The 27,976-nt window shown below is 46.0% G+C and overlaps 1 protein-coding gene and 1 long non-coding RNA gene across 2 annotated transcripts in view; one reads left to right on the top strand and one right to left on the bottom strand.

Moving 5' to 3' along the window:
• The window catches only part of LOC141053012 (uncharacterized), an 81,651-nt gene extending 60,154 nt beyond the window's left edge, over nucleotides 1–21,497 (bottom strand). Inside the window, exons 1-6 of the mRNA XM_073550341.1 lie at nucleotides 21,284–21,497; nucleotides 4,147–4,297; nucleotides 3,838–4,017; nucleotides 3,640–3,763; nucleotides 3,459–3,556; nucleotides 3,170–3,260 (exon numbers count right to left, since the gene is read on the bottom strand). Of these exons, the coding sequence (XP_073406442.1) occupies nucleotides 3,170–3,260; nucleotides 3,459–3,556; nucleotides 3,640–3,763; nucleotides 3,838–4,017; nucleotides 4,147–4,224 (571 nt within the window). The 5' untranslated portion in view covers nucleotides 4,225–4,297; nucleotides 21,284–21,497. The remainder of the gene's footprint in view (nucleotides 1–3,169; nucleotides 3,261–3,458; nucleotides 3,557–3,639; nucleotides 3,764–3,837; nucleotides 4,018–4,146; nucleotides 4,298–21,283) is intronic.
• A 149-nt stretch (nucleotides 21,498–21,646) lies between these two features.
• LOC141053019 (uncharacterized) overlaps nucleotides 21,647–27,976 on the top strand; it is a 65,052-nt gene continuing 58,722 nt past the window's right edge. Inside the window, exon 1 of the long non-coding RNA XR_012220944.1 lies at nucleotides 21,647–21,724. This is a non-coding gene — a long non-coding RNA (uncharacterized lncRNA). The remainder of the gene's footprint in view (nucleotides 21,725–27,976) is intronic.

Below are 27,976 nucleotides of genomic sequence, written 5' to 3'. Positions count from 1 at the left end.
GGGATGGAGGATGTGTTATGGGTATATGGGCACTCGACTATGGGATGGTGGATATGTGTGATGGGTATATGGGCATGGGCCTATGGGATGGAGGATATGGGCACGGGCCTATGGGATGGAGCCCCGCCCCTCATTATGATGTCATAATGGTTACTATGGGATGGAGAATGTGTGATGGGTATATGGACACTGGACTATGGGATGGAGGATATGTATGACGGGTATATGGGCACGGGACTATGAGATGAAGGATGTGTGATGGGTATATGGGCACTCGACTATGGGATTACGAGTATGTCTGATGGGTATATGGGCATGGGACTATGGGATGGAGGATATGTATTATGGGTATATGGGCACGGGTCTATGGGATGGAGGATAATTGGCATCCGCACCGTCGCAGCTAGTAGCTACAGCCACAAAATTTGGCAGAGTCACACGTCTGGACCCCGAGAGCGTCATAGGCTATGTTGTGAGGTGAAATTTTAACCCCGCGCGTTCCAATTCACCAAACAATTTTGCCCCTGTCTACATAATGGGGAAAAAGTATGTGTGTCTCAAGCCCCGCCCCTCATTATGATGTCATAATGGTTACTATGGGATGGAGAATGTGTGATGGGTATATGGGCACTCTACTATGGGATGGAGGATATGCATGATGGATATATGGGCACGGGACTATGGGATGGAGGATAATTATATTTTGTTATAACTAACCAGTTAGTTACTATGCCCGGGCAGCGCCGGGCTCTTCAACTAGTGTATATATATATATATATATATATATATATATATATATATATATATATATATATATAAACACTATGACTTATCTCAGCTAAGAAAAACCCTAGATCCTCAGGCTACAATCACACCATGGGTGTAGCCAGGATCAAACCTGGGGGGGGGGGGGGCACAGAACCTCATACTGTTCTGCAGAACCTCATACTGTACACCTCAGCTGCTGCAGAACCTCATACTGCACACCCCTACAGTTGAAAATAAAGCCTGCACCATAAGAAGATGTGGTGAATGCAGTCTATTTATTCCAACTATCAATTGATGTTGATGTGTTACTAAGGACGAGAAATGCCTGTCCTGGGCATCCTTTTGGGCAGCTATGAGGTGTACCTGACTGGTGATATATATAAAAAAAAAAAAAAAAAAAAAAAAAAGTGTGTTAGTCTGTGTGCTACCCAGCTTTCATTCTTTTTGGTACAGATGCGATACGGATAGACAGATATGGATAAATAGATGGATAGATAGCAAAAGCAGATTAGAAATCTGCTCTATTGAAAACATTATCTATGAGCTCAAAATCTTTAAGGTGATGCGGTTTTTTTAAAAACCTGATCTGCTTTTGCAGCTGAAAAGCGTATCCTCAAAAAATGCAGGAGAAACGCTGTGTGTGAATGTAGCCTTAGATCAGGAATAGAACATTTCATAACTTTCCCAAATTCCTGTGAAAAAATATTCAGCACATTCTGCATTGAATTACTGTACCCAATTTATTATATATTTGAGGAGTCGGAGTCGGTACATTTTATACTGACTCCACAGCCCTGGTTATAACACCACAGCTTTGGGGGGGGGGGGGGGGGGGGGGGGGAGGAAGAGTCGACATCACTGCATGAAAACTGCTCTACTTCAGAGGCAGATTTCGTTTCACTGCTGGAGCAAAGCAGGTTGTACGCTTCCTCCGCGCTAAATATTCTGCGGGCCATTTTTTTCTTTGCTTTCCTAACAAAAAACTAACCCCAATACGTGTAGCCCTAACCGAAAAAATAATCCTAATCTAACACTAGTATTTTTTTAATGCCTAATCCTAACCCTAATAAACGTAACCCTAATGCGTGTAGCCCTAACCTAATGTGTGTAATATATATATATATATATATATATATATATATATATATATATATATATATATATATATATATAAATTTTCTATAATCCCCTGACAACAGGGATGCAAGGGATGAAATTATTTTATATTCCTGACATGGATGCACTGGAACGTAGTGTATCTCTCTTCTTTCCCAGAACAGCTACAGGAGAGAAAAGAGGGGCACAGCCCAAGTGCTGCCATATTTACTAATATTGGGGGCTTCGGATTACTGTGATAGGGTCTATCACAGTAAGCAAAAGCCAGCAGCCAATGAGAAAGTTCTCATCGGTTGCCGGGTGCAGGCAGATCTTGGCGTGTGCACACACATGCACCCACCATTTTCTTTCTGCCAGAGGAAGGAGGGAGGCCGAGGGATTACTGATCTGGTACAAAAGGTAATGTGGGGGGCTCGGGGGACCCCATTTCCCTCTCCTCTAATGCGCGATCACATCAGTCAAGCGAGAAATTAAATGGAAAATCTCACTTTTATTGCAGTCGCCATTATACCGTTAACAGCAATCACAACACAGGGTCGGCAATAACTGACCCGAATCATGTTCACTGGGGTCTCAGCTACCTCCGGTAGCTAAGACCCCAGAGAAATTTCAACTCTGGGGGGGGACACTATACCCATATTCCTCAGCTCTGTTAAAAAGCGGTGCTGAGGAATAAGTAGGGTTTGCAGAATGGTGACGGGTCTTCAATCCCTGTCTTAGGCCTGTTTCACACTTCGGTTTTTTTGTGTCAGTTAAAAACCACCAAAATGGCGGATAGTGGATGAGAGGGGGAAAAAAAAAAAAAGAAAAAAAAAAAAAAAAGAAAGAGAAAGATTTTCATCCGGCACCGAGACAGAATTGCGGGTTAAAACAGGGCCTGGAAATCTTTGCGGACGCCAAAATTTTGGCGGATCCGCTAAAATACGGACGCAACGGATGACCTCAGTCAAAATCCGCCGATAATGAAAGTCTATGGGGAAAAAAACAGATCCGCAAACAAAATTGGCGGACCCGTTTTTTTTTTCCAATTTGGCGGATCTTGACTAATTGTCAAAAACGAAGTGTGAAACAGGCCTAAGGGTTAGCATCTTCTAATTCCAGGGGGGTAGGATGGATTCACCAAGCTGTAAGTTGTGGTCAAAACAGGCATCACTCCATTAGAAGAATTTCCATTGCCCAAAGTATTGGGGACAGTGGCAGAATGGTGACCACTTGATAAAACCTACAAAGCAGTGACAGCCAGTGAGTGAGAATCTGTCACTTCTCTGTAGTGGTTACTACTCACCTGGGGCTTTATCTGTAGGAATCTTCTCATTGCACCCCTCATCACCCCTCGCATATATCTCTGTAGTATTAATATGGGTCAAATCTTTACCCTGAAACAAATATTGTAAGAGTCATAGACAGATTGAGAAGTCACATCTATGATCAGCTCTAATCCCGCCATCTCCAAGGTTCTCATTACACAAGTATAAAACATATAATACTGGTTGATAAAACAAAACTGAGCACAAAACCTTCACAGCCATCTACACATCATAGGGGAGATCTCATGACACCTTCTCTCCATCTACCTGATAATCCTGAGGAACATTGGGATCTTCTTGTTTACAGTCCTGTGGAAGAAGAGGACGAGGACATCTCTCTAGTGCTGTCCTCTTACTAAATAGAACTGGAGGAAACACATACAGGGACTGAATTAATTCTTTGCACACAGATAATTATAGGCCGTGTGTATTTAGTCTTGTCTATTACCTGGTGACGTGAGGGGCTGGGGAACCTCCATCATTTCATCCTTGTACAGATCTTTGTGTCCTTCTACATATTCCCACTCCACCATGGAGAAATAGATGGCAACATCCTGACACCTTATAGGAACCTGACATACACAATGATACTGTCATCCCCCAGATGCCTTCATAGTGTTACTGTATAATGTCCCAGCAGTGTCACCTCTCCAGTCAGCAGCTCAATCATCTTGTAGGTGAGTTCTAGGATCTTCTGGTCATTGATATCCTCATGCATCAGGGGGAGAGGTGGATTCACCGTGATTGGGCTTAGAAGTCTTCCCCATCCCTCAGACACAGGGTCCTGACAGCGCTCACTAGAGGTCTTCTTCACTACTGTGTAATCCTGGTTATGGAGAGACACATTAATAAATCTCACTACAGACATTTCCAGAGTCCTCACCTCTCCAGTTCTGTCCATCTGTTATTCCCACAGATAAGAATGATGTAATGTGACGTCATCAGAATCTCTTACCTCTCCAGTAAGCCGGAAGAGGATCTCTAGGGTGAGGTGTAATATTCTCTCCGCCATCTTGTCTCTGCCCTCATCCATCCTTGATGGGGCAAATCAGGAAAATTCTCTTATATAGAAGATCTCCACTGAAAGTATACTATACTGTAGTGACCTGAATGAGAAGAAGATGATGATGTATTATAAAGGATCCAGTAATACAATTACTAGAAATAAAAAGGGGAAACATCAGGGGATGAAATATGTACAGATTTTGTACTCAAGATCTATTGGATTGTTGAAAAATACCTTTTTCTACATCACGATGCCCATTAGATTCTGTTGTCAATACCGACTGTCTCATCCATGTGGGTTAAACATTGAAGAAAAAAAAAAAAAATAACAGAAGTTCCAGCACTTTGAGATTGATAATCTAATTGTAATCATCAAAACACTTCAAAAACCCTCCGAAAAACGCTGTTGCTGTTTTTTTTTTCCAATTTCTCATTAATTTCTATAGGGGAAAAAAAATGCTGCCAAAAAGCTGTAAGACAGTACTCTTGGTACTGGATAAAGTCTATTCCTCATCTAACTTAAAAGATTCCCCCTGCGATTGTCTCATTAGACGCGGAAAAGGCCTTTGACATCATTAATTGGGAGTGGTTATACAAGGATGTCTTTAACAGATCCCTTCTTTAATTACATTCAAAATCTCTACTCTTCTCCGAGAGCTCAAGTATACACTCCGGCTTTTCTGTCTACTCCCTTCCCTCTCGAAAAGGGAATGAGGCAGGGACGCCCGTTGTCCCCCCTCCTTTGTAACTTGGCCCTTGGCATTTTATCGGATCCAAATACATTTTCCGGGATCCAATTTACCAAGAAATCGGTTCAGGTGGTCTTTTTTGCAGATGACGTTATTTTGTTTATGTATGATCCCTCTCAACATCTGCCGATAGTGCTTGACCTGCTTTGGGATTTTGGTTCTTACTCCCGTTTTGATATCAATGTCAAAAAATGCAAAATACTTCAATTAACTGAAAAAGGAATAAAAGTTTACTCAACTATGTCATTGGGTGGTTTGTCATTAGCACCTTCATATACTACTTATCTGGGAATTAAAATAGCCCGACTGCCAACATCTCTGTACACGTGAAATTATGCCCCTCTTATAAAAATTTTACAAACCAGCTAAAGGCATGGCAGTATTTACCCTTATCCTTTATGGAGAGGGCACACTTGGTGAAAATGATTAGTACAGTCAGGCTCATGTACCGATTACAAACCCTACCATATTACTCGTAAAACACTGATGACACCATACTCAATAGGGCCTTTAGTAATTTTATCTGGAGGGGTAAACGTCCTAGGATTAGTCTGAGCAAACTCATGGTGTCTAAAGAAGATAGAGGCATTAACTTCCCCAAGGATTAGAAAACTATACTCTTGCCTGCCTCTCCCGCTATATAATTGACTAGCTTCACAAAAGACACACATTCTGATCACACGCTGGAATCCGATAATGTATACCCCTTTAACGTAACTGCTCTCTTCCATTCCCATATTGCCTCATTACCTTCTGTAGTAAGGAGATCGGTCATTCTTAGGGATACTATCTCCACTTGGAAGGCGGTAAGGAAAAAGTTTGGCCTTTCTTTTATAATTTCAAAACACCTTCCATTATGGCGAAACCCTGAATTCCCTCCGGGTAGCGAAAATAAGATTTTCTCAAAATGGCAACAGGCGGGGATTAATACTGTCTCTCATCTTCTCCAGCCAACGGAACTGAGATCGCTAACTTGTACAGAATGTCTAGAGAAATATAACCTACCTCCCCAACACTATTTTCAATATGAGCAAATCAAACTCTCCATTATGGCCAACTTAAAAGATGTTACATTCGAGGCTGCCCAAAATGAGTTGGATGTCATTTTGTCATCTCCCATGGGTATCCCTTCAATATTGGTTCTTTATTCTGTAATGAAATCTGATCTATTGGGGGGTGCACCCGGACATCATCTTTAAATATTGGAAGCAGCCATTATACTATGTAGAAATTCCTGCAAGATTAGAGCGGGATGGAGCGCGTTTAGGAAACACATTATAAATGAAATGTGGAGAGAGACCCAGCATAAAATCATGCATGGGGCCATTTATGCTTTCAATATTCCTAAAAAAGATCCTCTTTCAAATAGATTACTTATCCTAAATGCCATCTCTCTATCTCCGACCTCATGCATGGCCTGTGGTCTTGACCTGCGTCAGTCTCTTTTTGGGGTCTGGTATCAATTTTGATTAATACCATTTGGGGCTCAGGTTACTCCCTATCTCCTTCCTTAGCCTTATTTCACTTTTGGGATAGCACAGATGCTCCTAACAGGAGGATAGGCAGTCTTCCCAAACTGCTGCATACCTTGCAAAGAAAATGCTTCTTAAATACTGGCTGGACCCAGACTTACCCCCATCACAGAACTGAGAGCACAAATGAAACATTTCCTGGAAACAGAACAACAGGTGCTCTGTGTAATAAAGAGACACAGGCAGACAAGTTTCTTTGGAAATGGAAGCAATTTATTGTGAACTGTTGTTCTTCAGGGGAAAAGAGAATATATGGTTAAACCTTTTGTCTCTACAGCCTGGTATATATTGGAGGACCTCAAAAACAATCTGGGATCAGAACGCCTACATTAAAAGTGGGCAGGGAGGTAACTGACCAGGGTTTATATTCTGCTAATGAATAAAGGGTTTTTTTCCCCATGATGGTTTTAGTAATATACACTGTCCGCTGAATCACTTGATAGGATGAGTGATAATGGCCTAAAGCAGTGTTTCCCAAACTCCAGTCCTCGTGGACCCAACAGGTCATGTTTTCCTTAGTATTTCACAGGTGATGGAAGTATCATCAAGGCAACAGGAATTCTCTCATGTGTAACAATATGGAAATCCTGAAGACATGACCTGTTGAAAATGCATATATATATATATATATATATATACACACACACACACACACACACACACGTATACACATATATGGAGAGGTAGGGATACAGGTGGTCCTATCATTGGCGTTCTCCTGCCTGGGTCACAGTTCTCAGTCCAGTGCAGGATTCTGCTCTGCGGGTCAGTCTCGCTCTGTCTGTGGTAGGATGGGGTTTATGGCAGCTGTTTGAAATCTCACAGATGGTGAAGGGGGGGGGGGGGGCAGGGGTTGGGTCTCAGAGAAGGTTCAAGCAGCTGCCATAAATCAACCGCAGCCACAAGACAGAATCCAGACTTCTCACTATGCACAAACCTCCGACCACAGCGGAATATTGAGGACTCCAGTGTGAGGAAGCCTTTCCCTACAGCCTGAGAGACAGCATTACTGCACCTGTAATGGGGAGATCTGCAGTAATGTCTATGATAGCTGGCAATATGACATAATACATCCTCTTACCACCCAGGATGAAGAAGTCCACGCAGAAGGTGAAGCAGACAGGAAGGAGATGAATCATGCGAATGTGCCCACCTGCAAGCAGTGCAGGAACTCCATGGCCCCAGAATATACAGCAGAAGGCATCCAGCAGCTGGAGCCACTGAGGAATGGAGCTGTCATACTCCTCCTCCAAGAAGCGGCTGCAGGAACAGAGCCGGAAGCTTCCCTGCAACTACTCTCTGCGGCTCCCTGGCTGTGCCCGGCGGCCGCAGAAAGATTTAAAGGGGCCGCGGCGGCCCAATTTACCTTCAGCCTATTGCCAGTCTGGGTCTGCTCATCACATACTGCTGCAGCCTGCATGTCGGGCGGCTGGCGGGATGACATGACAGCGCACCTGTAGTGCACAAAGTATTAAAATCACTGCCGATCCTCCAGCCCTGTGCAGCTGCTTAGGCACCGGCCCGGCGGGCATATGCATTCCTGCCACCCGGCCCAACCCGACCCTGTGCTTGGTTTTAATGTAACTTTATTCTTTCATGAATTTCCAAGTTTCTCTTTATGTACATGTCGCAGGGGTTAACACGTGAGGAGCGGATAGATACTGTGTTGATGTCGGGTCAACGGAGTACTTGGGTCATTGCAGCAGATTTCAATGCAAGACACCCTACGCAAGAAAACTATCACCATTCCCATTTTATCTAGGTGTATCCATATAAATGGCCCACCCAAAAAAGTTTGCCTCATCACTGAACATAATGTTCTGTGTAAACTGGGGGTCCTGTTCCAATTTTTGATTTGCCCATTCTGCAAATTCAGCGTGCCCATCTGGCATCAGTTGAACATCCCTTCGGCCGATATTAGCTACTCACAAATGGCACCCTTACAAAATTGGAAGCAGAAAGAGGTTAAAAGTCCCTCCCACCTCCTATTCGCCAGTGACTTACAACTAACACCATAGCACTGGTTAGAAATTATCCAAGGAACATAGGGAGGGAAATAGTGTTGTCCTGGAAAGTTCCTAGAAACCGAATTACCGGTAAGACTAATTCTATTTTCTGTAGTCACCATCCATGACATCATAGGAGGAATACCAACCAATTCTCCACTGGGGAAGGGGGCAACGGCCTGAAAAACCTTTCGGCCGAAGGCTAAATCCCTATTGGACAAGTCCAATCTATAGTGCTGGTAAAAGGTATGAAGTGAAGACCACGTAGCAACCCTGCTCGGTAGAAGCACCAGCTCTTTCAGCCCAGGAGGCTGAGGTAGACCTTGCAGAATGAGCTTTGACCGTAGGGAGGGGGGGGGGGGGGGGGGTCATATTCTGGGCTAGTTATGCTCAGGCTATAGCCCTCTTGATCCAGTTCGCGATGGTTCTATTCGCCGCCTTCTTTCCCTTATTTCGTCCCGATGGATGAATAATCAAATTCTGATCAATTCTCCATGATTTGGTTTGCTGCGGGTAATGTAAAATAGTACGCCGAACATCGAGAGTATGGAATTCCTCTTCCTTTGCTGGATTCTGGCAAAAGGAGGGGAGAGCAATGTCCTGTGAATGGTGAAAATCAGACACTACCTTGGCCAGAAAAGACGGATCAGGATGGAGAACTATACAATCGTCTGATTATTAAATAAGGTTCACTTTAGACAATGCCTGTAATTCCCCTATTCGTCTTGCCATAGTTATAGCGACTAGGAAGGCTGCTTTGAAAGAAAGAAGCTGAGGGGTACAGGAGGATAGAGGTTCAAACTGAGGTTGTGTGAGACCATTGAGGACTACATTGAGATCCCAAGAGGGGATAACCGACTGTTTCTTGGGACATAGTCTAAGGGCTGACACCATGAACCTTTTAATCCAATGGTGGTTAGCTAAGTCCTGATCAAGTACAGAGCTCAAGGCAGAGACCTGAACTTTCAAGGTACTAGGCTTGAGGCCTAATTCTAACCCCTTCTATAAGAAGTCCAATATTTGTGAAATGTTGGGGTGGAATGAATGTGGTACATTAGAAATGCACCAGGATGAAAATTTTTTCCAAACCTTGCTACAGATGGCATTGGTGACTGGTTTGTAAGGTGGCAAATACCTGGTCTGAAAGCCCCAGTGTGCACTTAGTACCTGGGCCTCAGTAACCAAGCAGCTAATTTCATTTTTTGAGGATCCGGATGATGCAGAGGTCCCTGCGAGAGAAGGTTGGTTTCCAGTGGAAACTGAACTGGAAAATACGCGCGGATTTGCAACATTTTATTTTCCACAGCATGTCAATTCTTTTTGCGGATCTACAGCGATTCTGTATCCATTGAATTCCAGTCAAATCCGCAGCAAAACCGCAGGTGTAAAAAGATTTGCGATTTTGCTGCGGAGTTGCGTGTGAAAAACGCTGCAGATAGGGAGGAGGAAGAATATGTGGGCGGAGGCTATGTGTGTGGGTCTGTCTGCGGGTGCCTGTGTGTGCGGGTCATGTGTAGGCAGGCATCGGCCGATAGGACTACTAGTCCCATCCGGCTATGTCAGCTACAGTGACAGCATTAGCCGATGATGGGAAAGTAGTAGTCCCATCATCCGGCTACTGTGTTGAATAGTTAAAAAAAAAAAAAAAAAAAACACCCACATGCAGTACACACTCACCATTCAACTAATCCCCGACGCCCTTGATCACCTGCAAAAAAATAAAATAAACCAACAGTATACTCCCTGTTCCGATGTAATCCATTTAATAATGATTGTCCCACGACGATCTCCCGTGTAGAGCTGGACCGCTCTACAGGGGCTCCGGTGTATAGTGACCGGAGATAATCCTCCGCAGTGTATCCCGCCGCCACCTAGAGGTCACCGGAGTTCATGCTGTCACTTGCGGCACCGCTGCGTGAGAAAATTCTTAGGCTCTGTGCACACGGTGCGGTTTCTACTGCGGATCCGCAGCGGATTTGCCGCTGCGGATCTGCAGCAGAACTGCAGGTGATGTACAATACCATTATAGGCTATGTAACAAAAAAAAAAAAAAAAAAAAAAAAGACAGCTGTGCACACGCTGCGGATTTTTGTGCGGAAAAAAAAGCAGCATGTCACTTCTTTTGTGCGGTTTTGCTGCAGTTTTCCACCTGCTCCATTCTACAAATCCGCAGGTGGAAAACCGCACAAAAACGGCAATAAAAAAGGAAGAAATCCGCAGGAAAAATGCAGGTCATTTGACCTGCGGATTTCGTAAAATCCGCGGGGAAAAATCAGCGGGAGGATCCGCACCGTGTGCACATAGCCTAACGCTTTGGTAGTGCTGTAAAGTGAGAGCACGAACTCCGATGAAGTACACTGCGGGAGTATTATCTCCGGTCAGTGTGTCGTCGGAGGCCCTGTAGAGCGGTCACATCTCCTGCACCATCCATGTAATCTGTTTATGATCATAAAAAAAAATAAATAAAATAAAATACTTGCAGTCTGAGTGCAGAGGTATGGAAAAGAGAGTGTTCTCAAAGTAAATCGTCATAAAATGCTACGATGATTTCCCAAACGACAACATTAATTACATGCATCACAGATCTGGTTGCAAAGTATCAAGAAAAAAAAAAAAACTAAAAGTTTGACCAGAGTTAATTTTAATCATTGGGTAGAATCAGTAAATTAAAAACTATTTGGCAGGAATGCTATCTACTGTTTTCCAATAATTAGGATGAAGCGATTGGGGGCTGCTGCATTATAAGGGTATTGTTGCGGACTTGTCTGTGGAATTTTCTGTACAGATTCTTCCTTTCTTGGCAGAAAACACAGTTAAAAATCCACGCGGTTTTATGCAGATTTTCAGGCGTTTTTTCAAGCGGATTTGTAAGCTAAATAAAGATCTATCATTTAACAAAAAAAAAAAAGAATTGTGATGTCATTTCTTTGTCCAACCTCTTTTACATACTCCATTGAATACCATAAAATTATCACATACCATGTTCACATATATTTGTTTTGTATGTGTAAACATTATAAGGGAATATCTATAGATATATCTTTCTATCTACAGATATATCTTAGGATAGATATATAATACCAAGGTCGATGTTTAGTAATAAACATAATAAAATGGTACATAAAGAGTCAAATAAAAAAAACACACAAATAAAATCTGCATTAAATGCAATTATCTGTTCAATTCAAAAAAGGGGAAAAAATGGCGTGGGCTCCCGCGCAATTTTCATATCCAGAACAGGGAAAGCTGGCGACTGGGGGCCGATGTTTACAGCCTGGGAAGGGGGTAATACCCATGGATCTTCCCAGGCTATTAATATCAGCTCACAGCTGTATAATTAGCCTTTAATGTCTATTCAAATAGGTGATCCCCCAAAAATGGGGATTATTTTTAATAACCAGAAAAGGCTATGCAGACAGCTGTGGGCTGATATTAATAGCCTAGGAAGGGGCCATGGATATTGCCCCCCCCCCCCCCAGCTACAAACACCAGCTCTCAGCTGCCCCAGAAATGGCGCATCTCTAAGATGCGCAAATTCCGGCACTTAGCCTTAACCCTATGGGGGCTGCATTATACTCTAAGAGGCTGGCTACATTAAAGCCTATGAGGGGGCTGTATTGTACAATATGAGAGGGCTACTTTACATTCTATGAGGAGGGGCTAACCCAACCCCTGCTACTTAATTAAGACGTGTATTACCTTATATTATACCCTGATATTAGCATGTTTTACTGCACAATTGGTGGTCTTGTATTTATTTCTATGTAGCTACATAGTGGGCCCCAAGAATGATTTTCTCTGGTGGGCCCAAGGTGCTCCAGTCCAACGCTGCATACATACACCCCATGATTGTGTAGCTTTGATATAATAAGAAACCACAGGGTTTGAAAACGTCTCCGATGAACGATTGCTAACGCAGATATTGAGTTTTTTGTAGATGGATCTAGATATCAAGATGCTGGTCGGTTCTACACTGGTTATGCTATTGTCACACAACATGAGCTAATAAAAGCCGAACTACTCCCTCTTCACCTTTCAGCACAAGAGGCAGAGCTGAAGGCACTCACTGAGGTGTGTAGCGCAGCTGAGGGTAAGTGCCAATGTGTATATAGATAGTAGGTATCCTTTTGGAATTTGTCATGATTATGGTCCAATATGGAAAGCCAGGTCTTTTCTAACATCAAATAGAAAACCTATAAAGAATGAGGAGAGCATGCAAGCTCTGATGGAGGCTCTTCTGTTACCAACTAAGCTTGGCGTGGTGAAGATAAAAGCTCACACATGAGCTGACTGATGAAGCTAGAGGAAATGCTCAGGCAGATGCCGCAGCCAAGGAAACAGCAAAGAGGTTGAGTTGAGAGTCTAGAACTGGTACAGACCATGACTTCAGTGGCATATGTCACTCCTGATTTTCTTAAATCCCTGCAGAAACAGGCGGGTCAACAAGAAAAGAAGGAGTGGGAGACACAGGGAGCCCAGCTGACTGAGGAAGGTTTGTGGAAAAAGGGCAGTAAGCTGTCTGCCACAAGCTCTTTACTCAACAATGCTCCAGGTAACTTATGGACTTTTCCTTGCCCTATCTTCGTCTGGTAAGCTCACCAGGTGATGTCAGGGGGATTTTATTTTCCCCTGCAAATGTACCTTTCGTTTGATACCAAAGATGCCATGTCTGCGTGTTACTGGGATGCAGAAACAATTTCTCCGCTTTCTGAGGTCCCTGGGAGCCGCAAAACACTGCCATGCATAGCTTTAACTATACCGAAATTACCGTATATACTCGTGTATAATCCGAGATTTTCAGCCCATTTTTTGGGGCTGAAACTCCCCCTCTCAGCTTATATGCGAGTCATATACCGGGGGGATGGGGGTGCCAGAGACCATACTCACCCCCTCCTGGCACGTCTCTGCAGCCCGCTTCTCCCTCGGTGGTCTGCTTCTTGCGTTCAGCGGTCACGTGGTACCGCTCATTAAACTCATGAATATGCGCATATTTATGAGTTTAATGAGCGGTATCACGTGACCGCTGAATGCAGAAAGCAGACGACCGATGGAGGAGCAGGGGCTGCAGAGACGTGCCAGGAGGGGGTGAGTATGACGGGGGCAGAGCAATATTCACCTGTCCCCGTTCCATCCGTGTACCACTGTGTCTCCAGGGCCCTCCTGCTGTGACATTCAGGTCAGAGGGCACGATAACGTAGTCAGTGAGCTCCCTCTGCTGAATGAACGTCACTGCAGAGACCCGGGAGACACAGCGGTGGAACAGGGGCCGGTAAATATCGCTGGTGCCGGGGGATCAGGACACCAGCACCTGGCCCCCAGCGATGGAGAAGTAAGTATGTAATTTTGTTTTTTCTTTTTAATTGCAGCGGCAGCAGCAAATAAGCCGGATTACTTACCGGTAATGCTCTTTTAATGAGTCCACGACAGCACCCACTGGAGGTATCGGATCCGCCCATTTGGAACAGGAAACCCTACAGGAAAGATAAAAGGGGCGGTCCGCCTTTCCTCCTCAGTTTTTCGTTTCAGAGTACCAGAAGGACCGCCAAGGATTAGGCAATGTTCTCTTATTTTAACATCTTTCTTATCCATTATTTGGTTAATATACTTTAACTATTGATATCCTTAGGGGGGGGAAGTGAACGGGTGCTGTCGTGGACTCATTAAAAGAGCATTACCGGTAAGTAATCCGGCTTTTTACTCTTCGCCACGACAGCACCCACTGGAGAGATTCCAGAGACCATCACCTGGGTGGGACCACCGTGCCAAGGATAGTCCTGCCAAAGCTTAAGTCAGAGGTTGATGAAAGATCAAGTCTGTAGTGGTTATAGAAGGTAGAAGGGGATGACCAAACTGCCGCCTTACATATAGTTTCAATCGGAACATCTCCCTTTTCCGCCCAAGAGGTTGCCATTGCCCTGGTGGAATGCGCCCTGATGTTCCCTGGAGGATCTTCGTTTTTTGCGGAGTAGGCTAAACGAATGGCCTCTCTGATCCACCGGGAAATGGTGCTCTTCGTGACTCCATACCCCTTCTTACAGCCCTGAAATGAAACAAATAGGGCCCTACTCTGCCTCCAACTGTTGGACCTCTCAATACATTTTAGGACAGTTCTTTTGACGTCCAGAGTATGGAACTTCTGCTCTTCCGGAGTAGAGGGATTTTTATAGAAGGTTGGGAGGAGTATCTCCTGAGATCTATGGTATTTTGTTGCCACTTTTGGCAGGTAGGCAGGGTCTGGTTTTAATGTCGTAGAGTGTGTCGGCTTAGGAAGTCTGCCTTTTGATTGCTCTCGCCTCTGATATGAAGGGCCGAGAGGGACAAAAAATAGTTTTCTGCTAAGTTTAAAATTCTTGTCGCTGAAGACATCAGAGTCTCTGATCGAGTTCCTCCTTGTCTGTTTATATATGCCACTGTGGTGGTGTTGTTCGACAGGATCCTTACATGCTTTTGTTGGAGCTGCGGAAGGAAGTTGTATAAAGCATAGAACACTGCAGTCAGTTCTTTTAAATTAGATGAGTAATTGCATTCCTCTTTACTCCACTTTCCCTGACGAAACCCATTCTCCATGTGGGCTCCCCAGCCCTGGGGACTGGCATCGGTGGTTACTATACAGGATGGAACTATAACCCATGGAACTCCTGAACATAAGTGGTTATCGTCTAACCACCACTCTAGGGAAGTCAAGACTTTTTGTGACAGGGTTATTTTGCTCTGCAAATGACCACTATGTCGCTTATCCTCTTGGAGGATCTGGTGTTGTAGCGTACGGACATGGTACTGGGCCCACCGGACTGCAAGAATTTAGTGATCCTAATAGTGACATTGCTTCTCTCAAGGATACACGTGGTTTATCTATAGCTAGCTGCTTGTATTTTTGTTTTGTGAGGGTGATTTTTACCTGAGGTAGTAGACATCTCTGGGTCAAGGAATCTAGTTGAAATCCTAGAAATGTCTGGAGAGATTGCGGATCGAGTCTGGACTTTTGGATATTGATAATCCAGCCAAGGCTCTGAAAAGAGGAGATTGCGTCAGTTACGCGTTCAGTACATTGTTTGACTGAATTCCCAATTATTAGGAAGTCGTCAAGATATGGTACAATTAGTGTGTCTTTTTGGCGAAGGTAGGCCATCACTTCTGCCATCACCTTGGTAAATATTCTTGGTGCCGTGGAAAGCCCGAAGGGCATTGCCGCGTATTGGAAATGACGAATCCTTCCCTCGACTTCCACTGCGACTCTTAGGTATTTCTGGAATCTGTTGTGTATAGGGAGATGATAATAAGCATCTTTTAAATCAATCCCTGCCATTACGCAATTTGGGAAAAGAAGCTTTATAGTGGATCTAATTGATTCCATTTTGAAATTATAATTTTTTATAAATGAATTTAGCTTCTTTAAATTAATAATGGTTCTAAACGTACCGTCTGGTTTAGGCACCAAAAACAGGGGAGAGTAAAAGCCTCTACCCTGTTGTTCCTCAGTGACGTCAACTAAAACTTTTTTAGCTAGTAGGACTCGAATCTCGTCTTCGAGAGCCTTTTGCTGAAGTGAGGAATTAAGGCGAGTTATAACAAAGAACTCATAAGGGATCCGAAGGAATTCAATCTTTATTCCTTCCTTGATTATGTTCAAAATCCATGGGTTTAACGTAATTTGTTCCCACTTGGTAGAAAAAATTTGTAATCTACCCCCAACTGGTGGGTCTAAACTCTTAATTTTTATCTCTCCTATATGTTGGCCCTCTGAAGATGGTACCCTTCTGCTTTTCGTCTTTCGTGGCCCATCTGTTCGTTCTGTCCGATTGCCTTCTTCTCCCGAATGGCCGTCTTTTAAAGGTTTTCCTATAAAACGGAATGGGAGAATCACTGAAGGCCTTTTTCCTTTCTTTTGCCTTGGCTAGAATTTCGTCTAAGGCTTTTCCAAAGAGGAACTCACCCTCACATGGGGTTGCACTAATTTTGGATTTTGATTGTGCATCCCCTTTCCAGCTTTTTATCCACAGCGCGCGTCTGGCGTTATTCACCAGGGCTGCCGACCTCGCTGCCAGTCTTAGGGTGTCCGCTGAAGCGTCTGCCATAAAGGCAGCTGCACCTCTTATCAACGGGATGGCTGCACGCAGTTTCTCCCTTGACACTCTTTGCTCAGTCTGCTGGTCTAATTGATCTAGCCATACCAGCATTGATCTAGCAGTACATGTGCTGGCTATTGCGGGTTTGAATACCCCAGTGGTGGATTCCCAGGACCTTTTGAGCGAAGATTCAGCCTTTCGGTCTAATGGGTCTGCTAACAATCCTGCGTCCTCGACCGGGATCAAGGTCTGTTTGGAAGTGGAGGATATGACAGCATCCACCTTTGGTACTTTAGTCCATTTTAATAGATCTTCATCAGTAAACGGGTATTTCCGTTTTGAAGCTGATGGGAGAAAACCCCTCTGGTCATGTTTCTCCCACTCTCTTTTGATGAGGTCCTTAATTGCCGGTATCACCGGAAATGATCTCCTCTTTTTCTCTGCCAATCCCGCAAACATAATGTCCTGCGCGGTTTGGGCTCCCCTTTCTTCTTCACATCCCATAGTATTTCTAACCGCTTTTACAAGGTTATCTACGCTGTCCAGTGGAAAACATGCGCGTCCTTCCATCTCCGAGGATGACGATGAGGACGTGGATGCGGAGCCTGAGTTTAACTCCTGTTCTTCCTCTGACTCTGAACTAACAATGACCTGTTTCTTATGACTGGACTCAGCAGGAGTGCTGGCGCGGTTGATGGCTTGTATATCCTCCCTAATTATGGCTCGGATATCTTTGGAAGATATCGTCGACCCCTGCCTGGTCTCTTTCATGCATTGTTGCAGAGTTTTTTGGGGTAGGAGTCAGGGAGAGGATCTGAACATAATGCGCATTCTTTATGTTTTGTTTTTTGTTTTTTCTTTGACTGAAGTGAGAGGTCAAAGGTAAAGAGAGAGGGGGGGGGGGGGAGGGAGGAGGTTAGCTTAATAGGTAGAGTATATACTTGCACACTCACCCAGTGAAGCTTAATACCGGGTCGGATGGCTGAGACGGTCTGGATCGGGCTTCTGCTGCTTCGCTCCTGCGGGCAGTCTCTGTCCTGGCGCTGCGGTCCCTGGTGGAGTTGCCCCCAGCTGAATCCCCTGCTGGGGTTTGCGACTCTGCGGGGGACGACATGGTTCCAACGATGCAGCGCTACAGCGCTGTTTTATCTTCTTGTCGTGCCCCCGGAAGTCGCCGCGTCATCTCCATCCTACCCCGGAAGTTCAACCATTACTTCCGGAGTATAGGAGCGTCGGGTGCCGGCCGGCTTCCGCACCACCGCTACTCACACGCGCGGCTCGCGCGCTCATGGCCTCACCTCCACGCTATATCCCCACCGATTGGGGGGGGGGGGGGGGATCCCCCGGATGCCGGACCGGCCCGGCCCGCTCCCTGGTAAGACCGGGCGGCCCTCCCCGGACCCGGTCATTACCACTGTGCCACCAGACGAGGGGGGAGCCGTCAAACGGAATCTCCCCCGACGCTGCTTCCGGACCGCAGCCCCTGCCGTTCCCGAGGAGACCGCACAGGCGGATGCATGGCCCGGGTAAGATCCTGCAGGATCCTGCTCCATTTGGAACAGGAAACCAAAACTGAGGAGGAAAGGCGGACCGCCCCTTTTATCTTTCCTGTAGGGTTTCCTGTTCCAAATGGGCGGATCCGATACCTCCAGTGGGTGCTGTCGTGGCGAAGAGTAAAAAGGGGTATTTATGGAGCATCTTATGGGGCAGCATTAACCCTTGTGCAGCAGCATATGGGGGGTATTTATGGAGCAACTTACGGGGCAGCATTACCCCTTGTGGTGTAGCAGCATATTATGGGGGGTATTTATGGAGCATCCTCTTGGACCACCATTAACCCTAGGCTTATACGCGTGTCAATAACTTTTCCCAGTTTTTTGTGGCACATTTTTTTTTTTTTTGGGGGGGGGGGGGGGGGGGGGTTATTGTCGGCTTATACAGTACTAAAAATATAATTTTTCCTGTCTCTAGGATTATCGTATGTTATTAAATTTGATGTGGAATGGACAAAGGAAATATGGGGGAAAATCTGCCTTTAACTGGCAAGGGTAATAAAAAGTGACTATACTGCTGAGAGGAGGGGGGAGAAGCGGAGTCTTGCAGCTGTGTTTCACTGCACAAACCAAATGGGGGTCGTGCAGCCGGAGCTCTGTATGTGTACCTTAGGGCAATAGGAAATACTTCATATTTTCCCTGACAATGGGGTTTTGGGAAAGAAAAATCTTCAATGATAAATGTGTCACAGGTGTTGACTCCATTCAGGGATGGATTTGGTTCATTGATGACATATTGTTCGTCTGGGAAGATACTAGTGAGAATTTGGCCCTGGAATGGACAAATTGAAATCAAAATTATAACATAAAACTTACATAAAAGAGAGAGAAGCCAGCGCTGCCTATGGTCAGAACGCAATACATAAAGTGCATATGCACATATTGATTTCTAACCATTTCAAAATGAGACTTTTAGCAAACATTTGATCAATTCTTTAAGCTACCTCGCCACGCCAAGGCACTCTCACATGGGGCAGTCCTACTCTATGCTTTTTACATTCATTGTGCCATTATGGCCTCCTAAATTTATTAAAAGCAAGACCACATTAAATGCAAATTCTACCTGAAGCCTTTCAGAATCACTTCCATGGCCGCCAGAAAGGGCGAGCGCAGATAAAGGTTGACCAGGTCTGGACATAGACATTTCAGGTACAACCTCCACACTGCCTGACCAGCAACCACAGATGAAGGGCGAAACAGGCCTGAATACAGGTGCACAATCAAACAGAGCCTATTTATTTGATATTGGTTGTGGTTGACCAGCACTGTTGCTGTGCGCGCTTGGTTATGCACGCCATTCTCTCTGTATTCATGGTGATTGATCTAGGCAGCTGTACACACACACAACAGCCCTGCCTCAGGCTCTATTTGATTGTGTACCTGTGTCTAGGCCTGTTTCACCCTTCATCTGTGATTGCTGGTTTGGCAATGTGGAGCTTGGACCTGAAAAGTCTATGTCCGGACCTGGTCAACTTTATCTGTGCTCGCCCTTTTTTGGCTCCATGGGAGTGATTCAGAAACACTTCAGGTACAATTTGCATTTAACGTGGTCTTGCTTTTAATACGTTTAGGAGGCTGTAATGGCACAGCGAATATAAAGAACATAGACTGCCCCATATGAGAATGCCTTGGCATGGCGGGGTGGCTCAAAGAATTGATCAATTGTTTGCTAAATGTCTCATTTTGAAATACAGTTAGAAATCAATGAGCATATGCACCTCGTTTTCATCGCCCACCAAAGGGTAGGTGACAGATTCCCTTTAAAGCAGTGTTTCCCCAACTCCAGTCCTCAAGGCCCACCAACAGGTCACGTTTTCAGGATTTCCTTTGTATTGCAGAGGTGATGGAATTATTGCCTGTGCAGGTGATGCAATTATCACCTGGGCAATACTAAGGAAATCCTGAAAACATGACCTGTTGGTGGCCCTTGAGGAATGGAGTTGGGGAGCACTGTCTTAAAGGGATCATTGGTATGGAAGTTAGGGCAATTCCACTAAGCACTCTGGTTCTCACCCCAGGCCCCTCTTAAAGGGATTCCCGCTACGGAAGTGAGGGCAAATCCACTCTGCGCTTTGGTCCTCACCCCAGGATTTTATTAAAGGGATAATTGGTATGGAAGTCTGGGCAATTTCACTCAGTGTTCTGGTTCTGACCCCAAGCTCTCTTAAAGGGATCCCCGGTATGGAAGTCAGGGCAATTGCTTTCAAATGCTCTCGTTCTGAGCCCAGGCTGACGGGATGATGTTGGATATTAGGGGTATGGTTGTACGGTGTGAGGGGGCGCTGCGCTCTGTGGTTGTACGGTGTGAGGGGGCGCTGCGCTCTGTGGCTGTACGGTGTGAGGGGGCGCTGCGCTCTGTGGCTGTACGGTGTGAGGGGGCGCTGCGCTCTGTGGCTGTACGGTGTGAGGGGGCGCTGCGCTCTGTGGCTGTACGGTGTGAGGGGGCGCTGCGCTCTGTGGCTGTACGGTGTGAGGGGGCGCTGCGCTCTGTGGTTGTCCGGTGTGAGGGGGCGCTGCGCTCTGTGGTTGTCCGGTGTGAGGGGGCGCTGCGCTCTGTGGCTGTACGGTGTGAGGGGGCGCTGCGCTCTGTGGCTGTACGGTGTGAGGGGGCGCTGCGCTCTGTGGCTGTACGGTGTGAGGGGGCGCTGCGCTCTGTGGCTGTACGGTGTGAGGGGGCGCTGCGCTCTGTGGTTGTCCGGTGTGAGGGGGCGCTGCGCTCTGTGGTTGTCCGGTGTGAGGGGGCGCTGCGCTCTGTGGCTGTCCGGTGTGAGGGGGCGCTGCGCTCTGTGGCTGTCCGGTGTGAGGGGGCGCTGCGCTCTGTGGCTGTCCGGTGTGAGGGGGCGCTGCGCTCTGTGGCTGTACGGTGTGAGGGGGCGCTGCGCTCTGCGGTTGTCCGGTGTGAGGGGGCGCTGCGCTCTGCGGTTGTCCGGTGTGAGGGGGCGCTGCGCTCTGCGGTTGTCCGGTGTGAGGGGGCGCTGCGCTCCGTGGCCACTGGGAGATAACAGCTCTATTGGTGGTGGAGGTTACTATACCATGGGGCTGGGATCACCTCATGGAGATTACACTGTACAGGCCTCTGCTTCTATAAGCTTCCAGCCCGGTGTATACACTCGTGCGCAGGCGCCAAGGCGCTCCCAGCGGTGACGCCGGGTTATTACACTGTTAGGAATAGGAGACTCACTCAGGGCTGAGGTGACAGGAAAGTCCTGCTGGCAGCGATGTGGCTGGACAGGCTGACGGATGAGAGCGGCGTCCTTGGAGCTGGAGGAAGGCACACTGCTGTGAGGAGAGAAGCCAAGTGTACGGAGCTACGGAACACTCCGGCCTGCTAGATTGCACTCTGCACTGCAGGCCAGTTCTTTAGTGGGCGTGATGAACCAATCAGCGCTGCAGCTCACAAACACTGCCACTCCCCCGACACGCCCACTAAAGAACTGACCTGCAGAATGCCATCTCGCCTCCGGCCTGGGGGCCTCAATCTAAAATGGACAGTGGCGCTGAAAAGAGTGTGACGTCACACAGTACGGCGTCCCAAAGGGGCCAAAAAGGAACCCAAGGCGTTTCTGGGAGGAATGCGTGCCCCTCTGTCAGGGAAATTGCTCCAGGCTGCACAGAGGGAGCGGTATGTAATCTAGGATGATCGCCTCCTCCATCAGAGACTTCCTTAACCCCTTGAGTGCTGATTTCTGTGTCTGATGACCTGTTGTGTTCTGAGTACTATGTGCTTGTATATTAGTTGGGGTTAATATGTTGGCCATCTATATAAAGGTGCACAGATTCTATTTGTGAAAGTATGTGATAATATAAAACAATGTTAGAAAAGTTTATTATTAACATTAGAAATAACATAGATAAATAGACATATATATATCTATTATATAAAGCTCAATGTGGTTGTGTATGTATGCGTGTGTGTGTCACGGCTGAGTGACAGTCACAACACATGCATGGAGAGCCCAACAAACAGACTCTCCATGAATGTGTTGTGACTATCGCACAGCCGCGACAAATGCAGCTGCGGCGCCGAACAGCTGATTATGGGGAGCGCTCCAGGTATCCGCGTTCCCGATGCAGCTATTAAGAGCTATAGCTATTCAGAAAGGAGTTATCCCAAGCTATTCCCTCATCCCTAAATCCAATCTGTCAGGATTTTGGATACATTCAGATAACTTTCAATATATATATATATATATATATATACACATCCCTATAGAAACTATTACCATTGATCTGTACCAGGACGTCCGTTGTGCAACTTTTCATAAAACTTTTAAAATATGCTCCGTATAAGGGAAATGGTTATGAGGATTTTATACTACAAAATCGGCCTTCATAGGAGCCCTTCACAGTGAGTCTCTGCCCCGCGTACATGCACAGCTCTGCTTCGTACATATCATATGCACACAGCTCTGCTATATACAGTTGTGCTCAAAAGTTTAAATACCCCGGCAGAATTTTTGCTTTCTTGGCCTTTTATCAGAGAATATGAACACCAAAACTTTTTCTCCACTCACGGTTAGTGGTTGGGTGAAGCCATTTATTGTCAGACTACTGTGTTTTCTCTTTTTAAACCATAATGACAACCCAAAACATCCAAATGACCCTGATCAAAAGTCCACATCCCCTGGTGATTTTGGCCTGATAACATGCACAAAATTTTACATAAATGGGTTTGAATGGCTACTAAAGGTAACATCCTCACCTGTGACCTGTTACAAATGCCAGGAAAATTGTTCGGGATGCAAAGAAAAACCCACAAATAACATCAGCTGAAATACTGGACTCTCTGAAAACTAGCGGTGTGGCGGTTTCATGATGCACAATAAGGAGGCACTGGAAGAAAAACGGGCTGCATGGTCTTGTTAAGTCGCCAGAAGAAAGCCATTACTGCGCAAATGCCACAAATTATCTCGCCTGCAATACGCAAAAAGCACAGGTACAAGCCTCTAAACTTCTGGAACAAGGTAATTTGGAGTGGTGAGACCAAAATTGAACTTTTTGGCCACAATCGTAAACGCTACATTTGGAGAGAGGTCAACAAGGTCTATGATGAAAGGAACACTATTCCTACTGTAAACAAGGGAGGTGGATCGCTGATGTTTTGGGGATGTATGAGCTACAAAGGCACAGGAAACTTGGTCAGAGTTGAAGGAAAGATGAACGCAGCAAGTTATCAGCAACTATTGGAGGCAAATTTGCAATCATCAGCCCGGAAGCTGCGCATGGGTTGTGCTTGGACGTTCCAACATGACAATGATCCAAAACACAAGGCCAAGTTGACCTGTCATTGGCTACAGGAGAATAAAGTGAATGTTCTGGAGTGGCCATCTCAGTCTCCTGACCTCAGTATCATTGAGCCACTCTGGGGAGATCTCAAGTGTGCAGTTCATGCTAGACAGCCCAGGAATTTACAGGAACTGGAGGCTTTTTTGCCAAGAAGGGTGGGGAGCTCCGAGCTTTACCATCTGAGAAAAGAAAGAACCTCATCCACAACTACCACAAACGACTTCAAGCTGTCATTGATGTTAGAGGGGGCAATACACATTATTAAGAAATGGGGTATGTGATCTTTTGATCAGGGTAAGGCTAGGTTCACATTAGCATTTCTGCGCATAGCGTATCATCTGCATTCGCAAACGCATGGTTACGCAGTGTTTTTTATCCACATCATTGTACGCATAATGCCAAAAAATGCTACGTTTGCATGCGATTTTCATGCGTTTGCATCGTTTAAGCACATGCGCTAGAAATTTCCAATGTTTTGCAGTAGCTTTTCCTTGACATGAGACACCCAATAGGTGTGTCTCATGGGATTTCTATATAGGGTGGGCCATTTATATAGATACACCTAAATAAAATGGGAATGGTTGGTGATATCAACTTCCTGTTTGTGGCACAATAGTATATGGGAGGGAGTAAACTTTTCAAGATGGATGGTGACCATGGCAGCCATTTTGAAGTTGGCCATTTTGGATCCAACTTTGTTTTTCAATGGGAAGAGGGTCATGTGACAAACTTATTGAAAATTTCACAAGACAATGGTGTGATTGGTTTTAACATAACTTCTTTCATGAGTTATTTACAAGTTAGTTAGTTCTGCGGCATTGCTATCAGTGTGTCAAATGTGGGAGAAGAGGGTTGCATTTACAATCCAACACAATGGGCAGCACTTTGAACAGATTTTATAAGTGGTCATAAACTTGTAAATAACTCCTGAGAGAATAAAGTTACATTAAAACCAAGAATTTGTTGGGAAATTCTTAATGAGTTTGATGTGTCACATGACTCTCTTCCCATTGGAAAATATAAAGTTGGATCCATAATGGCCGACTTCAACAAGGCCGCCATGGTCACCACCCATCTTGAAGTTTCCCCTGTTGTGAGCTCATCTGTTCATTCATCTTTGGTGTCCGAGGATCTCCCTCTTCTGGTGAAGGAAGGTAGTGAGGCTGATTTAGATGAAAGAAACCAAACACCTAATCAGGTGGATGGTGATTGGGTAATGGGAACTTCAGACTGGATATAAGGCAGCCAACGCCCTTCTGAGTCGCTGGTGATTTCTCTGCTGGATTCTTGGAGACCAGTCTTATTCCTGCTTCCCAAAGATAAGTTTTTGCTCTGCTATTGAACTTATTAGTTTTGTTTTGTTTGCTTTGTTTTTTGGAGTTCAGCCATACCCGGCCGGGGGTGTGCTGGATTCTTTTTCCTTGATCAGTGTTCTCTTTTGCTCTGCTTCCAGAATATTCTGAGTGCTGATATAGGGTTTGAAGTCTAGTGACTTCAGGGTCCTTTTTGCTTATCAGTTGTGTTGGTAATATTTTTTGGCAGGGTTTTCTCGGATTGCAGACAGCAGCTTTTCTGTCCTGTCCTTTTTAGTTAGCTTGGGCCCCATCGTTTGCTCAACCTGTCTTTCTATCTGTGTTAGTGTTTTCATCTTGCTTCACCGTCATTATATGTTGGGGGCTGCCTATTGCTTTGGGGCCTGCTCTGGGGCAGTCAGTTTTTCCCTTTTCTTTCTTTAAGCTTATGTAGATCTCCGGCCGTGACGAGGTGTCTAGGATCACCGTAGGAACACTCCACGGCTACTGCTAGTTGTGTGATAGGATTAGGGGTCTGCAATCCGCTAGTTTCCAACCTCTCTGATTTTCTGGGCTGAGCTTGTGTTTTGTTTTTTCCTCCTCGGTGACTCAATCATAACATTCCCCCCCCTCCCATATACTAATGTGCCACAAACAGGAAGTTGATATCACCAACCATTCCCATTTTATTTAGGTATATCCATATAATGGCCCACCCTGTATATATAGACACACTGCACAGATGAAATCCTCATCTTTGGCTGCTGTATCTAGCTGCAAGATGGATCTTGACATGGACAGCTTCTTTGAAGATCTAGATTTACAAATGAAATTGGCTGCTGCCTTTGCTTTTCTTGTCAAGAACAAAGAAGAGAAAGACAGAGAAGACATTGTCGTCGCTATTGGCAACACCACATCCTTGAACTCCGTGAGAGCCATGGAGCCTACCACTCTTTGTACACAGAGCTGTGGAAAAACCCGAAGAAGGTTTTTGACTACACGAGGATGTCAGAACAGAGCTTCCAAGACTTGCTGCTATGTGTCCAAGGATCCATCACCAGGCAGGACACACAGCTCCATCGAGCAATTCCTGCTGAGGAACATCTTTTGGTCACCCTGAGGTACATAATTTGGAAAAAGAAACACCTGGCATTAATATGATTGCTATAAAAACCATGTACTGACTTTCTATTCCTCATTTTCTGTTCCGCAGATTCCTGGCTACCGGAGAGACATTATCATCACTCCATTTTTAATTCAGGGTTGTAGTGTCCACACTAGCTGGGATTATTGTAGACACCTGTCGTGCTTTAGGTGACGTTCTGCAGCAAGAATTCCTCCCCCAACCCACAACTGAACTCTGGCTGGAAGATGCTTCCAAATTCCAGGTATTTTGTAATTTTCCTACCTGTGTGGGGGTTGTGGACGGCAAACACATTAGGATTATGAAACCTGCTGGAAGTGGAACAGAGTACTGTGACGGAGTCAGCTTCTGTGACGTATTCTGCTGAGTCGATTTTTAGAGTGGACCCTCTGGGTCGTGGCACCCAGCCACCTAGGGTGAACTGACCTTGTGAGGAACCACTCCCTATACAGGGAGTGTCAGGGGCAAGTCCAAGGGAGTGAGCCACCACGACTGCTGGAACCAGATGGCTGGCTCATGGAAAGTGTGTGTCTGGCAACAGGGAACGTGCAGGGTACAAGACAAGACAAAGCGTGGTCACAGGGTTTCTTCAATAAAGCGTGGTCTCAGGGTTTCATCAGGTTCAAGACATAATAACGAGGACACAGATACATGACAGAGTGCGTGCGAGGGCATGACAAGGTCCAAGGCATGGTACGTGCTAGGTGGCATGCTAGGGTCCAAGGCAGGATGCATGTTAGAGAACACGCCAGGGTTCAAGGTTCAAGGCATGGTCCAAGGCAGGATGGATGCAATGAAACACGCCAGGGTCCAAGGCAGAGTTCAAGGCAGGATGCATGCTAGGTGACATGCCAGGGTCCAAGGTTCAAGGCTAGGTGTGTGTCCAGGAGACCCGCCAGGGTCCAGAGTTCAAGGCAGGGGCCTGCGTGTGCTAGGAGGCATGCCAGGGTCCAAGGCTAGGGTCTGTGCATGCTAGGAGGCACGCCAGGGTTCAGGCTAGGGGCTATGCATGCTAGGAGGCTTGCCAGGGTTCATGGCTAGGACCTGCACGTGCTTTAGAGAAGCACGGGGAGGCATGCCAGGGAGCAGGCAAGGGCTTGAGCATGCCAAGGGGGCACGCAATGCACAATGCAGAGACAGCGAGTGCAAGGAAGCACAGAGAGCACAGCTGGGACACTGGCTAGCTGGTCGGGCTGAGGCACAGACAGGCGGGCACGGCTGAGGCACAAACAGACGGACACAGCTAGATCACTGGCCGGCGAGCACGGCTGAGGCACAAACAGGTGGGTGAGGCAAGACCAGGCCTGTGCAAAGAGCACATGAAGAAACAAAGCAAGGCAAGTCAAGGTACAGACAGAGTACAAGAAAGAGAAACAGAGCATATGTGTCGGGAACACCGCACTGCACTTGCTCACTGAGCCAGTGTGCATGTCTTGAGTACAAAAACTGTGCACAAAGATACCTGCGGAGCGGGGCAGCAGTGGTGACGATGTATGCTCCAGGCTCACAGGACCTGAAGCACGTGACTGCTGGGGGCATGGCCTAAGCTCCACAGAGCTAGGAGCTGCAGGGAAACTCCTAGAAAGGTAACTACTGGACAATGTTACCAAGAGGCATAGACAGAAACCAGATCAAGCAGAGATCAAAGCATGAGATTGCACGACAGTACCAAAGGGTTAGACAGAATGGATAGTCAGGATGTAGCAATAGATCAGAAAACCAGAACGGGCAATAGACGGTACAATAGGGACAAACTGTAACGGAGTAACGATAGCCAAGCCAGGAGGTCAGAACTGGAAAAGACAATAGTACCAAAACGAGAGACGGAGTACAGAGTGAGGGGACAGACCAGGTCATACACAGGAAGCAAACAAGCAATGCAATGGACAAACACACCAGGAGGGTCAGACACACAGCCAGAATAACAGTATAGCTGACAGAGAACCCTGGTAAAGAGTGAGTATAAATACCCCTCCCAGATCCAGAAAGAGGCCACGTACACTTAACCCTGTGAGTGCAGGGTGAGAACCCTGTTCAAACCATGACAGTATCCCCCTCTTAAAGGGGGGGCCACTGGACCCCCAGGCTTGTCTAGGTATCTGACATGGAAAGTCCGTACCAGACGATCGGCATGCACCGAACTGGCCGGAAC

This window comes from Dendrobates tinctorius, unplaced genomic scaffold, assembly GCF_039654945.1.
Source record: "Dendrobates tinctorius isolate UK_male_01 unplaced genomic scaffold, ASM3965494v1 ptg000164l, whole genome shotgun sequence".
NCBI lineage: Eukaryota > Metazoa > Chordata > Amphibia > Anura > Dendrobatidae > Dendrobates > Dendrobates tinctorius.
This window is presented reverse-complemented; position numbering and strand designations above follow the sequence as displayed.